General features: G+C 41.2%; 1 protein-coding gene across 1 annotated transcript; it reads left to right on the top strand.

The window, feature by feature from the left end:
- Window positions 1-3,162: 3,162 nt before the first annotated feature.
- On the top strand, window positions 3,163-3,486 carry LOC138871863 (uncharacterized). The gene has a single exon (XM_070149773.1). The coding sequence runs from the start codon at window positions 3,163-3,165 to the stop codon at window positions 3,484-3,486; it is 324 nt and encodes a 107-aa protein (XP_070005874.1).
- Window positions 3,487-15,076: the final 11,590 nt, after the last annotated feature.

Here is a 15,076-nt window from a genome sequence, read left to right on the forward strand (position 1 = left end):
TGAAAATGGCGAACTACGAGAAAATTGACCAACTCTGGAAGTCTCCTGCTCAAGTCTCTTTGTTGTCTCTGCTAATAAATTCAACCGAACATCAAAAAATGTTGATCAAAACTCTCAACGAAGCATACGTACCCATTGAAACCACTATAAAATAGCTAGAGAGGATGGCAGAAAGGTTTTTTGCAGTCAATCAAATCTCTTTGAGAAAGAATGATTTTCCACCAGTTAAATGCGAGGGATATTATGTGAAAAGGGTCATGTTGGATGGTGGTTTCGGAGTAGATATTTGCCCTATCTCAACCGTGCAACAAATGGAGATCGGTACTGAAAGAATCAGGCCCAACAATATCTGTGTGCGTGCCTTTGACGGCATCAAAAGAGATACCATAGGTGAGATTGATTTGGTTTTGACTATTGGTCCGGTAGATTTTGAGGTGACCTTTCAGGTCCTGGATATGGATACCTCCTACAATTTCCTCTTGGAAAGACCTTGGATTCACGCAGCTGGGGCTGTACCTTCTACTCTCCACTAGATGGTAAAATTTGAATATGATGATCAGGAGATTGTAGTCCATGGAGAAGACGAGCAGTCGATTTGCTGGGACCCGTCAGTCCCATGTCTTGAAGCTAGGGAAGGAAGTGAACACATAGTTTATCAAGCTTTCGAGGTTGTGGTCGTAAACCAATGTGAAGAAGGAAACCCTTGACCTCAACCTTTTCTCTCAAATGCATCAATTATGGTTGCCAAGGAAATGATCTAGCATGGTTATAAACCCAGGAAGGGGCTCGGGACGGCCTTGCAAGGAATCACTGAACCTATCACTCTGGCTGCTAGCGAGAAGTTCTTTGGGGTAGGTTTCCAACCCAAACAATACCGCTGAGGTGCTGTATATGAGGCCCAATGCCAAATTGCAAAATTGGAAGGCTACTCCATTCCCAATCAGGCGGGAATCCCAGTAGTCCAGTCCTGCCACTTTTTCTGTATCACGAGTTATTTCAGGGTGTAATTCGGATGTTTTCTTTAGTTTCTTATCTTTAATTTCCAATGTAAACCCTGTTATCTTCAAAATTCAATGAAATGAAATCAATATTTCATGGTTCATCTCTCTTTATTCTTTTTGATTTTGTTACTTTTTCTTATTTCTTCTTTCAGTTCTAATAATGCGATTTTAAATTACATGACATGCTTGCGGACTTCATGCCCAGATCCAAACACGTTGTCTAATTGTGAAATAATGAACCAAGACCCAGAATATGATGAAGAAGAGGCTTTTAGGGAAATAAATCGAGAATTGGAACAATTTGTCAATAAACCTAAGCCGAACTTAAATGATATCAAGCCAGTTAATTTAGGTAGTTCTGAAGAAGTCAAAGAAACCAAGATAAGCATTCACACAGATGAAAAAACCCGGGACGCATTGATCCAACTTTTGTTTGAATTCAAAGATGTGTTTGCTTGGTCATACGATGACATGCCAGGACTAAGTGTTGATTTAGTGGTTCACAAGTTGCCAACCTACCTCGATTATCCCCCCTATTCAGCAAAAGCAAAGGAAGTTCAAAACTGGTATCAGTGACAAGATTAAAGATGAGGTCACAAAACAGTTGAAAGCGGGGGTGATCCGAGTGGTTCGATACACCACTTGGTTAGCCAATGTATTTCCAGTACCAAATAAAGACGGGAAAACACAAGTGTGTGTGGACTACAGAGATCTGAACAAAGCAAGTCCCAAGGACAACTTCCCTTTACCGAACATCCACATACTTGTTGATAACTGCGCCAAACATGAGATAGAGTCCTTTGTGGATTGTTATGCAGGATATCACCTGGTGTTGATGGATGAAGAGGATGCGGAAAATACAGCTTTCACCATACCCTGGGGCACCTACTGTTATAGGGTCATGCCTTTTGGTCTGAAGAACATCGGGGCAACCTATATGATGGCCATGACTGCCATTTTTCATGACATGATGCACCAAGAAATTGAGGTGTATGTAGACGATGTGATCATCAAATCCAGGACCCAGGATGACCATGTTCGGGACTTGAGAAAATTCTTTGAGCGACGGCATAAATATGATTTGAAGCTAAATCTAGCCAAATGTGCATTTGGGGTTCCATCTGGTAAACTCTTGGGATTTATAGTCAGTCAAAGGGGCATCAAGTTAGATCCAACAAAGATAAAGTCTATTCGAGAGTTTCCTCCTCCAAGAGCCAATAAAGAGGTTATGAGCCTGTTGGGAAGACTGAACTACATTAGCCGACTCATTGCTCAGTTGACTTCTACATGTGAACCCATCTTCAAGCTGTTAAAGAAAGATGCAGTAGTTAAATGGACGGATGAGTGTCAAGAAGCCTTTGACAAAATGAAAGAATATCTGTCGAACCCGCCAGTCTTGGTCCCACCTAAACCTGGGAGGCCTTTGTTCCTGTATTTGACAGTCTTGGAGAATTCTTTTGGATGTGTCCTAGGACAACATGACGTGATTGGGAAAAGAGAGCAGGCGATCTACTAGTTGACCAAAATGTTCACAAGCTATGAAGCCAAATATACCCTGCTAGAAAGGACTTGTTGTGCCCTAACTTGGGTCGCTTAGAAGCTTAGGCATTACCTGCTGGCCTATATCACTTACCTCATCACCAGGTTGGACCCTTTAAAGTACATATTCTATAAGCCAATGTCCACAGGGAGTTTAGCAAAATGGCAGATCCTGCTCAGTGAATTTGACATAGTCTACGTCACCCGCACGACAATGAAAGTCGAGGCTTTAGTAGACCACTTGGCTGAAAACCCTGTTGACGATGAATACCAGCCTTTGAACACCTACTTCCCGGATGAAGAGGTAAATTTAGTGGAGATAACATCAGAAGACACCAATGCTTGGAAAATGTTCTTTGATGGAGCTGTGAACGCAAAAAGCCTTGGAATTGGGGCAATCTTGATCTCACCCACTGGTCAGCATTATCTAGCCACAGCCCGGCTTCGGTTTTTTTGCACAAACAACACTGCCGAGTATGAAGCTTGCATTATGGGTATGAATATGGAAATCAACCAAGATGTCGAAGAATTGTTAATCATGGGAGATTCAGATCTGATTATCCGACAAGCTCAGGGAGAATAGGAGACCCAGGATGTCAAGCTTATTCCCTAAAGTAAACATATGGAAGATCTTAATAGACGGTTCAAGTCAGTAGAGTTCAGGTACATTCCTCGTTTTCATAATGAGTTAGCCGATGCGCTCGCTACTTTGGCCTTGATGCTGCCATACCCAAACAATGCCCACATTGACCCATTGGAAATCCAAATCCGAGAAATGTGCGGTTACTACATCATAGTTGAGGCAGAACCGAATGTTCAGCCTTGGCAGCAGGATATCAAGAGATTTATGAAAACTAAAGAATATCCTGAGCAAGCCAGTGGAGACCAAAAGAGAACCATTAGACGGCTCGCAAGCGGTTTCTTCTTGAGCGGTGAGGTCTTATAAAAAAGGACTCCAGATCTCAACTTATTAAGATGTGTGGATGCCGAAGAGGCCGGAAGAATCATGTATGAAGTGCACGCAGGAGTGTATGGACCCCATATGAACGGGTATGTTTTCACAAAGAAGATCCTTAGAGCAGGCTATTATTGGATGACTAAAGAAAAAGATTGCTTCAGTTTTGTCTGGAAATGTCATCAGTGTCAGGTGCACGGCGATCTAATTCATGCACCACCTACAGAACCGCATCCCATGTCAGCACCTTGGTCATTTGTTGCCTGAGGTATGGTCTCCATTGGGCCAATTGAGCCAAAATCTTCAAATGGGCATAGATTCATATTTGTCGCTATCGACTACTTCACAAAGTGGGTTGAAGCAATTACTCTCAAGTTTGTCACCAAGAAAGCTGTGGTAGACTTCGTGCACTCCAATCTCATTTGTCGTTTCGGTATTCCTGCAACTATCATCACGGATAATGCTGCAAATTTGTAGTAATTTGATGAGGGAGATAAGTGAGCAGTTTAAGATCACGCATCGAAATTATACTCCTTATCGGTCCAAAGCCAATGGTGAGTCCAAACAGCAAAGAAGAACATCAAAACGATTTTGAGAAAGATGATTCAAAGTTCCAGGCAGTGGCATGAAAAGTTATCGTTTGCATTATTGTGATATCGCACTACTGTGCACACATCAGTCGGAGCAACCGTGTATCTTTTGGTTTATGGCACTGAAGCCGTGATACCCGCAGAGGTTGAAATCCCATCTCTTCAGATCATTGTTGAAGCTGAAATTGAAGACAGTGAGTGGGTCAAAACCCATTTGGAACAGTTAACCCTGATCGATGAAAAGCGAATGGCCGTAGTCTGCCACGGGCAGTTGTATCAACAAAGAATGGCCCGTGCCTACAACAAGAAAGTGCGGCCTAGAAACTTTTGATGTGGGGTAACTCTTTTTAAGGCATATTCTCCCCCATCATCAGGAAGCAAGAGGAAAGTTTGCTGCTAACTAGAAAAGACCATACATTATCAGAAAGTTATTGCCAAAAAGGGCGTTATACTTGGGAGACGTCGAACGGAATGACCCCGAAACAACTGTAAATGCAGACGTAATCAAAAGGTACTATGTTTAATCCTTCTGCAGCAACATCATTATATGATTGGGATGACAAAGTCTTTCATTCTCTCTACCCCAAACACTCCAATCCTTTGCTAACCTTTGAGCCGGTTACCTTTCTTTTATTACCCTATTTGGACCTTGAAGACGTTTACCAAAAAAGAAAAAAAAGAAAACAAAATGTTCCCTGAACTACGTTCGACTTGATTTCGAAAGAATACATAGGCAGCCTCTCTCTGGGGTTCAGTCACACCAAAACAAAAATCTAGTTTCCCCCAAAAAGTGAAACCGGGGCAAATGTTATAATGGTTCGACGATGATCCCTCCTGAACGATTCCAAAGTTGTAATTCGATCCAAGTTCTTATACCAAACCTTGTTCAAGTCCTTCCGATCAATTAGTGAATGGTTTTCAAAATTAGAGAACGTAGTTGTTTGGATCCGATGCAATCAAAGATGAGAGAAATAAAATGAGAGAGTCTTATTGGTGAAAACCTACGGGCACCGTAAGGCGATGGTGAGCAGAGAAACTGAAAAATGAGAGAGTCTTATTAGTGAAAAATTGTAAAGAGAACTATAAGGAAATGGTGAGAAGAGAAATGAGAGAGGTCGATTGGCGAAAACCCGCAAAGGGCGTCGTGCTCAAAAAGAAGAAATCCCTCACCACCGTTGGCACTGAAAGAGTCATGGTAAGGTTTCTCGGTTTTAAAACATGGGTCGCAATGGGTTTATGAGAAGTTGGATAGTTGTGCAGATCGGGTATCCAGTTCAAGAAGCATGTCATGTCTATTGAAGTCTGCATACACTCCAGATAAGTCTTTCATTCCTCCCCGAAAGGGACACTTCTCATTAAATTCACTTTCTTGTCTTTTTTTTACTTTTCTTTGAATCCCTTTCGGCCTAACTCTGTTCCGAAACTAATACAAAGAAAACGTGACAAGCTTGGTTTTATAGGGGTTCTGCTTAATAAAAGCCAAGTCCAAAGTAAAATACCCAGCCTTAGCAGGTGCATCAAATCGATCCCGACTAGCCATGATGGCAATTGCTCTGAAATCAAAGTTATTGAAAATTAAAAGAAATCCAACGTTATAAGCTCCTAGAGGCAGAATAAGGTAAAAGGGCCAAAGACCCACACGGGTGGACCACCATGTGAAAGTTTGGAAAGTTGAGTTCCTAGATTTTAGGAGATAGATTAATCTTCAGAAAATCCAGGAAATAGGAGAGGTTTTTCACCAAAAGAGTTGGACCTAGATCAAGTGATCAAAAACAATCAAGGCCACAAAACCAACCACCATTTCAAACTAACAATTGTTCTTTGTTGGAAAATTTGAAACAGGTTCAATCCAAAGCAACAGTATAAGAAGCAGGTGCAACCCAAAAAGAAAAATGCGTAAGTGCTAGAAACAGCTTTGCAGCAACAATCCATAAAAAGGGAAGTCCACTCTAATGTTTCTTTCCAGCATTTACGTATTCCTTGAAATACTTTAAAAAAAAGAGAAAGGAAACAGATTGAAAAAGAGGCAAGAAGAAAAAAATGGTAGTATAGGGTCCCCAATCTCAATCATTTACATTTTTCCAACATATGGTCCCCACTCCCTAGTTGAGATTATTTTTAGACATAGGATCTTCACTCACTAGTCGCCTTTTGCCAACATAGGGTCTCCAATCCCTAGTTGAGATTATTTTAGACATAGGTCTCCACTCCCTAGTCGCATTTTGCCAACATAGGATCTCCAATCCCTAATTGAGATTTTTAGACATATGGTCTTCATCCCCTAGTCGCCTTTTGCCAATATAGGGCATCCAATCCCTAGTTGAGATTATTTTTAGATATAGGGTCTTCATCCCCTAGTCATCTTTTGCCAACATAGGGTCTCCAATCCCTAGATGAGATTATTTTTAGACATAGGGTCTCCATCCCCAAGTCGCATTTTGCCAACATAAGGCCTCCAATCCCTAGTTGAGATTATTTTTAGGCATAGGGTCTCTATCCCCTAGTCGTCTTTTGCTAACATAGGGCCTCCAATCCCTAGTTTAGATTATTTTTAGACATAGGGTCTCCATCCCCTAGTCGCCTTTTGCCAACATATGGTCTCCAATCCCTAGTTGAGATTATTTTTAGACATAGGGTATCCATCCCCAAGTCGCCTTTTGCCAACATAGGGTCTCCAATCCCTAGTTGAGAATATTATTAGACATAGAGTCTCCATACACTAGTCGCCTTTTGCCAACATACGGTCTCCAATAACTAGTTAAGATTATTTTTAGACGTAGGGTCTCCATCCTCTAGTCGCCTTTTGCCAACATAGGGTCTCCAATCCCTAGTTGAGATTATTTTTTGACATAGGGTCTCCATCCCCTAGTCGTCTTTTGCCAACATAGGGTCTCTAAACCCTAGTTGAGATTATTTTTAGACATAGGGTCTCCAATTTCCAGTTGAGATTATTTTTAGACATAGGGTCTCTATCCCCTAGTCTCATTTTACCAACATAAGGTCTCCAATCCCCAGTTGAGATTATTTTTAGACATAGGGTCTCCATCCTCCAGTCGCTTTTAGACATAGGGTCTCCATCCCCCAGTCGCCTTTTGCCAACATAGGGTCTCCAATCACAAGTTGAGATTATTTTTAGACACAGGGTCTCCATCCCCTAGTCGTCTTTTTCCAACATAGGGTCTCCAAACCCTAGTTGAGATTATTTTTAGATATAGGGTCTCCATCCTCTAGTCGTCCTTTGCCAACATAGGGTCTCCAATCCCTAGTTGAGATTATTTTTAGACATAAGGTCTTCATCCCCTAGTTGCCTTTTGCCAATATTGGGTCTCCAATCCCTAGTTGAGATTACTTTAGACATAGGGTCTCCATCCCCTAGTCGCCTTTTGCCAACATAAGGTCTCCAATCCGTAGTTGAGATTTTAGACATAGGGTCTCCACTCCCTAGTCGCATTTTCCAACACAGGGTCTGCATTCCTTGGTTGAGTTTTTATAGATATAGGGCTCCATTCCCTAATCTCTTCCTCCTAAAGATACACAATGTTTATTTTATTATTTTCAATAGAGAATAGTGTAGGATTTGTTACACTAACTCACAAAATTTTCCTAGTGAAAACTGGGGCAGAAAAATTTTGTTCGTTTATTTGTTTTGGTGTTTTAGTAGGTTTGACCTCGGGGCACAGGGTTCGAGACGACCAAAAGAATGAGTCTCAATCCGTAATAAAGAAAAGCAGAAAAAGTGCAAAAAGAAGTGAACTCAAAGTGCTGAAGCGGATAAGATGCGGACTGCTTAAGATATGATTGAAGTCACAAGCTTCGCATGTCCCGCTTTGATCCGAAAAACTGAAGAAGAAAGAATCAGCACCTACATCTGATGACCATCAAGATTCAGATTGGAGTCTGCAGCAATAACTAGCTAAGACTCAAGATCAAGCTCCAAGAGATTTATAGATAGGAATCTTGTAACTCGTAGTTGATAAGCTTAACTAGTTTAGCTTTTTACTTTCCATTTTGGTGTAATAAGGAGTTCAGCAAGCAGTAACAGCAGCAGCAACAGTGAAATCACAGCTTCCTGGTAGTCTCAGCTATCGAAACTTCCAGAACTACTCTAATCTGATTCCTTTATAGCCAAGTATATGTAGGCAACCTCTGAAGCAAGGTTCGGTTAGGCTCTTTCAAAATATGCTTCCCATGGTGTTTCAAATGGGCAAAAATCCCTCATAATTGCTCATTTTATCTTTGCCCGAAAACTCTTTGTATCTCCGAGCAAAGAGGGGCAACTGTGAGCACGTGGTTTTTGCCCTACATAAATTACTCCTACAAAATCCCAAAGAATTAGAATTTTCTTTTAATTGTTTGTTATTTTAGGAATTATTGTAGAAATTGCTTAATTATTTGCATTTTTCAGTGCATGTTTAATTTTATTTAATTCATGAAAAATACAAAATACATTGCATTTGCATTTAGGATTTATTTTTATATTTTTCAAGTTAATTAGTAAATTAGTTGTTTTACAAAAAATATAAAAAATCCCAAAAAATAACTCACTTTGCATTTTAACTTTTATTTTTTGAAGTTTATAGTTTTTTTCTTTAATTTAGAGTTATTTATTTTTTTATAAATACTTTGACTAGTAATTAGACTAATTTGGTAAGTTAATTTAGTTTAGGAATTAAGCCGATGTCCAAAAGGTACCGACACTTTGCCGAATTTTTGAAAAAAAAAGATAAAATTTTGTTTTTTTAAAAAACAATAAATTAAAAAAATAATATATTTAGTATTGTTTTATGTCAAATCTGCTCGAACTATGCTAGTTTGATTCTCACCGGATGTGGGGTACGTAGGCAATCCCCATTGGGTCCAACTTCATTTTTTGCAAAAATAACCCAAAAAGAACAAAAAATTTATTGTTTTGTCATAAATAAGTAAAGTGATGCCATTCTTGCCTAAAATAACCAAATGTCCCCAAAAGGGCGCTAGAAGGCTGCTTTTGCAAGAACAACCACCTATGGTTGCTTTTTCAAATTTTTGGCTGGTTAGCAAACACAGCCCAAAAATCTTCTTTCCCGGAGTGCTGAAGGGGCGTATTTGCAAAGCCGAGTTTTTTATTTTTGAAATGAAATTTTTTTTAAAAAAAAAAAGAGATTGATAACTTTTTCTTGGGTCAAAATTAGTCATGATCTTCTTAACTGAATCACCCTAATAAATGTATAGGATGAGCACAAATGAAATTGAACCCTTCGCAGCTCTTGAGGAAATTCCCTTACAGCTCCATATGTGGTGGAACTATTTAGGAAAAGTTAGCAGAGGGACTGTGGTAAAAGTTTTGGGTGGTCTCGTGGGACTTCTGAAAATGAAGCCAAGATTGGATGTGATTGAGGCCTTGATACCTTTCTGCGATCCGACTCACAATGCGTTTCACTTTTCTGATTTCGAGCTCACCCCCATGCTGGAGGAAGTTGTAGGCTATGTAGGCCTTAGTGGAAATCTTAGATGTCGGTACCTGGTGTCACCAAGAACAGTATCTCATCACAAGATTCTATATATGTTGAGTATTAATCGGGTGGTTCAGGATGGGAATTTATCTAAAGGGTTTTGCACTTTCCAATTCTTGTACCAGCGCTATGGAAATCCCTACGGTTTTGAAGCACCGGATACTGGTCTGACCCATGCAGGAAACAAACAAGCACGACAGGGTTTGGACATTATAGTAGTATTCTTGGGTGTCATAATCTGTCCGAGAAAAGATGGCAACATAGAATTGGATCTCGTGGGAATGGTTGATGTCATTATTTAGAAAGCTAATGGCACCCTTTTTTCTATGATCTTAGCTGAGATTTACCGAGCCTTAATAATCTGCCAAGAATGGGGAAGATTCTTTCAGGGTTGTAACCTGCTACTACAATTGTGGATACAAGAACATCTTTATCACCGTGTCGGGTATATGAACTACGGCATGACTGGTCTGAATTGCATCGAAGAGTATGAAAACCGAGTGGAGGGTATTGAATTTCCATAAGGTACAGATGCTTGGTTTGCACACATAAGTTCTTTAACTTTGGACAGAATTGAGTGGACTTTCGGATGGCTCCCTATCAACGAAGTCATATACATGTCAGTCGAGGTGTGCTATCTTCTCCTAATGGGTCTCCGGAGTATTCAGCCATATGCTCCTCACTGGGTTTTGCGCCAACTAGGCAGGTTTCGAACTATTCCCCATGACGAAGATCTAAGCCGACAAGTCATAGAGTTGGGTCCAAAGGCTGTATTCCAGAAGGGAAAATTCGTCAGATTTGGAATGAGTGCAGATTTCTAGAACCAAAGACCCCGGTGCGGAATTTAGCTAAAGGCGAGTTAGACCCTAATCATATGAATAGGTTCGGTAAAAGGTTTCAAATCCCTCGAGAGCCCGAAAGGCCTACTAAAAGACCTCACATCCAGCAATTCACTAACGACTCACGGGAGCAATGGGACTGGTTGACGAAAGAAGCAAGCTATAGGGCCAAGATAAGTAAATTGGAGGGACAAATCAGGAACATCAAATTTGACAATAGTGTCCAAGCTGCTGCCGATGAAGGGGAAAAGAAGAAGCTGGCTCAGGAAAATGAGGCCCTTAAAGCTCAGATCCAAAAGATGAAAATAACCGCTAAAAACTACGAAAGAAGCTGAGCTGATGAAAGGCTTATAAGTGGTCTTCGAAAGAAAGTAATTGAGTGTCAAGATGACTTAGAAAAATCTGAGGCTAGTCTAGCAAGAGTCCGAGCACAACTGGCAAAGAATGAGGAAGGACGGACAGAATTTGTGCGGTAGTTTAAGAGAAAATATGAGGGGACAGTTACCGATTTGAAGAGAAAGTTAATTACCCTTGAAAATGAGGCGTCCAAACAAGTTAGGAACTTTAAAGCTGAAAGAGAACATTGCTATGCCTTGATGTCCCAGATGGAGGAAGATATGCAACAGGTGTAGAGTCAAAACCATCATGACACCCAAGTGTTAGAAGCTCGGAATTATCGAATCGGGCGTTTGCTTCAAGAAAAGGGTATTATCTGGGAGAGGGTTAGAGTAAGTGCCTTTTATGTCGTCATGAAATGCTACGAATGTGAGGACATGACTCGAACCACTTTCTTTAATGCAGTAACGACATTTGTCCGCCAAATAATGAGTGATCTGGAGCGTCTTCAAGGGGATCTTGCACATTGGCTCGTTGCAAGACCGAATGATGTCCCACGGGCCCCAGGAGTCGAAGCACTTATGTATTCTTGATTTTTCATATATCGAGTCTGTATTTCAGTTTTTAGTGTAAAATTTTGTTTTGAGTCTGTTTGTAGTTTTTATTCCAAGAAATGAGTATGTTGGAGTTTTTTTTAATAGAAAAGTTTGGGAGTTTTATTAATTAAAATTGAAAATTCCCAAAAAATTGTTTCCTTAGTTTTTGTACTTATTTTTCTTGAACTACGTAATGATCGGATTCACATGACGTCGTGATACGTAGGCAATCCTCATCGGATCCGGTCATGATTTTTGTAAATAACTCAAATAAAAGAGGTATGTGGAAGGAAAGAACCGAAAGAAAAACCAAAAAAAAAGAGAAAAAGAGAGCCAAAGAAAAACCAAAAGAAAAACGAAAAAAATAGAGCAAGAAAAGAAAGGAAAGAAAAGAGAGGAAAATGGGAATAAAAGAGAAGCGCAAAGAGCCAATCGTGCAATTACCTATGTGTTAAACATGTAGAAACACATTTAACTGTATAGATGTATTACACCCCATCGTGCAATTACCTATGTGTTAACTGCTTCAAACTGACCGGTTTGTTGTCTACTGTTAAGTACAAGTTCTATATTAAGGTGGTTGGTTTTGCGGTAGTCTGGCTTCACATCTGTACTTCACAAGGTCGAAAGGAAGTGTTGAAATGTCTTCAGAAAGACATCTGCCAACAGTTCCTATTCCGGACGATATCCCGATCTCAGCCATCCCAACTTTTGAGTCAGCAACTGCTGAGGAAAATAGAATTCTGCTTCTCCGCATGATGGAAATGTGGGACGCCTGGGCCAACGGTAGGGAACCACCAAGTGCGATACTTGGATTCCCTGAGCTATTTCCCAGGGCAAGTGGGACTTCCAATAACCCCATAAGTTATCCAAACACCCCACTGGGATATCCTACCATCTCAACCCACTTTGCTGGAACACCTTCTGAGGCTCGCCCCCAGGTGTCAATGACAGGTGCGGCCTCAAACATATTCACTGTGCCACCTTGTTTAGCTATGGCACAACCTACTCTACCCAGGCCTAGCTTTCATCCATCATCTTTCACCTTTCAAGCACCATCTTTCTCAATGGAACCAACCTAGTTCACTACTAATTCTTACCCTTAGCCACCTCGGTACGAGTTTACCGCGAGGCAGGAGAAAACTACAAAAAACCCTGAACAAGAGGAGATTACCAAAAAGATGAGGAGCATGGAGCAGAGTCTCAAAAATATACAGGGTTTGAGCTGGCAAAAGAGCGTGTCCTACGTTGACCTATTTATGTTCCCACACGTTCACTTACCCTTGGGTTCCAAAACCCCGATGTTTGAAAAGTATTACGGGCATGGGGATCCTATAGCCCACCTTAAAAGGTACTGTAACCAATTGCGGGGAGCAGGTGGAAAAGAGGAGCTTCTCATGGCTTATTTTGGGGAAAGGCTGGTCGGCATTGCTTCTGAATGGTATATGGATCAAGATATATCTCGGTGGCATATTTGGTACGACCTAGCTCAGGATTTTGTTAGGCAATTTCAATACAACATCGACATTGCCCCTGACAGGAATTCATTGTCCAACCTCAAGAAGAAGTCCTCAGAAAGCTTCCGAGAGTATGCTTTCAAATGGCGCGAACAAGCAGCCAGAGTCAAACCTTTAATGGACGAAACAGAGATGGTTAGCATTTTTCTTCAAGCCCAAGAGGCTGATTATTATCAGAATATGATGTCTGCGATGGGGAAGCCATTTGCCGAGACCATCAAAATTGGTGAGATGGTCGAGAATGGTTTAAAGACAGGGCGCATCTTGAGTCAGACTGCTATAAGGGCTACCTCCCAAGCAATTCAAGGTGGGTCTTGGAAAACCCCGTTCACCCAGACCTTATTTCCCTGAAAGAACCCCAAAACATTACTATCCCCATCAGGATGTGGCCTATGCTATGGTTCCTCAGCCATATGCAGTGATGAATGCCCAACCCTACATTAGGCCACAACAACAATTCAATCAAAACCGAGCGCCATTTCACAGAAATCAACCTCCTTACCAAGCTTAGTATAATCCACGACCTCCATAGAACATCTTCCCCTACAATGCCCTTGCCCGGGAACCACCTAAGATGGCAAACTTCACACCCATTGGTGAGTCATATTCCAGTATTTTCCCCAAACTTGTCTAGATGGGTTTGTTGTAGCCTATACCCCAAACCAGGCAGAACCCAGTGTCGCCCGCTTATAAAGTCGGTACTCGATGTGCTTACCATTCAAGGGCGGTAGGGCATGATACAGATGACTATTGGACCCTGAAATGGGATGTGGAAAATCTCATACAATAGAAGAGAATAGTGCTAAAGGACGAAGATGTTCCTAATATAACCAAAAATGCATTATCGGCTCACAACAACGGGCCGGTTATTGGAATGATTTGTGAAGATAGAGAGTTTGACCCAGCTCTAAAAGCCATAATTGCTATAGCCGATGTGGACAAGAACCAAAGGCCATCGCAAAACAAGACAAGGAGGAGAATAAGAGTAAACCCACCCCTCAGAATACAGAAAAGAAAGTGGAAACCGAAACTGGGGCAGCGTTCTCAAAAAATGTTGTTCTCTATGTTCCCCGGGGCCACAAGAAAGAACATATGTCATTGAGCCATCCAAAAAGGTTTGACCTAAACAAAGGGTCTATAATGTATGTGCCTAAAGGGACCTACATGGTGCGGGGCCAGTAATTTCACCAAGGCTGAATGAGCCCATGGTTATTGGCCACGTACTGCAGAGGCCCATGACATATCCCACTGCCGTTTCATGGAATTACAACAAGGCGGTAGTAACTTATAGGGGTAAAGAAATCTAGGGAGAAGCAAAGGAAAGTAGCCCGACTGAGAAATACCTCAATTTGGAGGAGGTGAATAATGCCACGAAGAAGCATTTCCCACTCAAGAAGCCAGTGAGTGCTGAGGAAGCAGAAGAGTTCTTCTTAAAAATGAAGATGGCATACTACGAGATAATTGACCAACTCCGGAAGTCTCCTGCTCAAGTCTCTTTGTTGTCTCTGCTAATGAATTCAACTGAACATCAAAAAGTGTTGATCAAAACTCTCAATAAAGCATATGTACCTATTGAAACCACTGTGGAACAGCTAGAGAGGATGGAGGAAAGGTTTTTTGCAGTCAATCAAATCTCTTTCAGCAGAATGATTTGCCCCCAGAAGGGGCCGCCCACAACAAAGCCCTTTATCTGACAATTAAATGCGAGGGATATTATGTGAAAAGGGTCATGTTGGATGGTGGTTCCGGAGTATATATTTGCCCTCTCTCAACCCTGCAATGAATGGAGATCGGTACTAAGAGAATTAGGCCCAACAACGTCCATGTGCGTGCCTTTGACGGCATTAAAAGAGATACCATTGGTGAGATTGATTTTGTTCTGACTATTGGTCCAGTGAATTTCGAGGTGACCTTTTAGGTCCTGGATATGGATACTTACTACAATTTCCTCTTGGGAAGACCTTGGATTCACGCAGCAAGGGCTACACCTTCTACTCTTCACCAGATAGTAAAATTTGAATATGAAGATTAGGAGATTGTAGTCCATGGAGAAGATGAGTAGTTGATTTACCGGGACCCGTCAGTCCCATGTCTCGAAGCTAGGGAAGGAAGTGAACACATAGTTTATCAAGCTTTCGAGGTTGTGGTCACAGACCAATGTGAAGAAGGAAACCATTGTCCTCAACCTTTTCTCTTAAATGCGTCAATTAT

Source organism: Nicotiana sylvestris, chromosome 1 (assembly GCF_000393655.2).
Source record: "Nicotiana sylvestris chromosome 1, ASM39365v2, whole genome shotgun sequence".
Classification (NCBI taxonomy): Eukaryota; Viridiplantae; Streptophyta; class Magnoliopsida; order Solanales; family Solanaceae; genus Nicotiana; species Nicotiana sylvestris.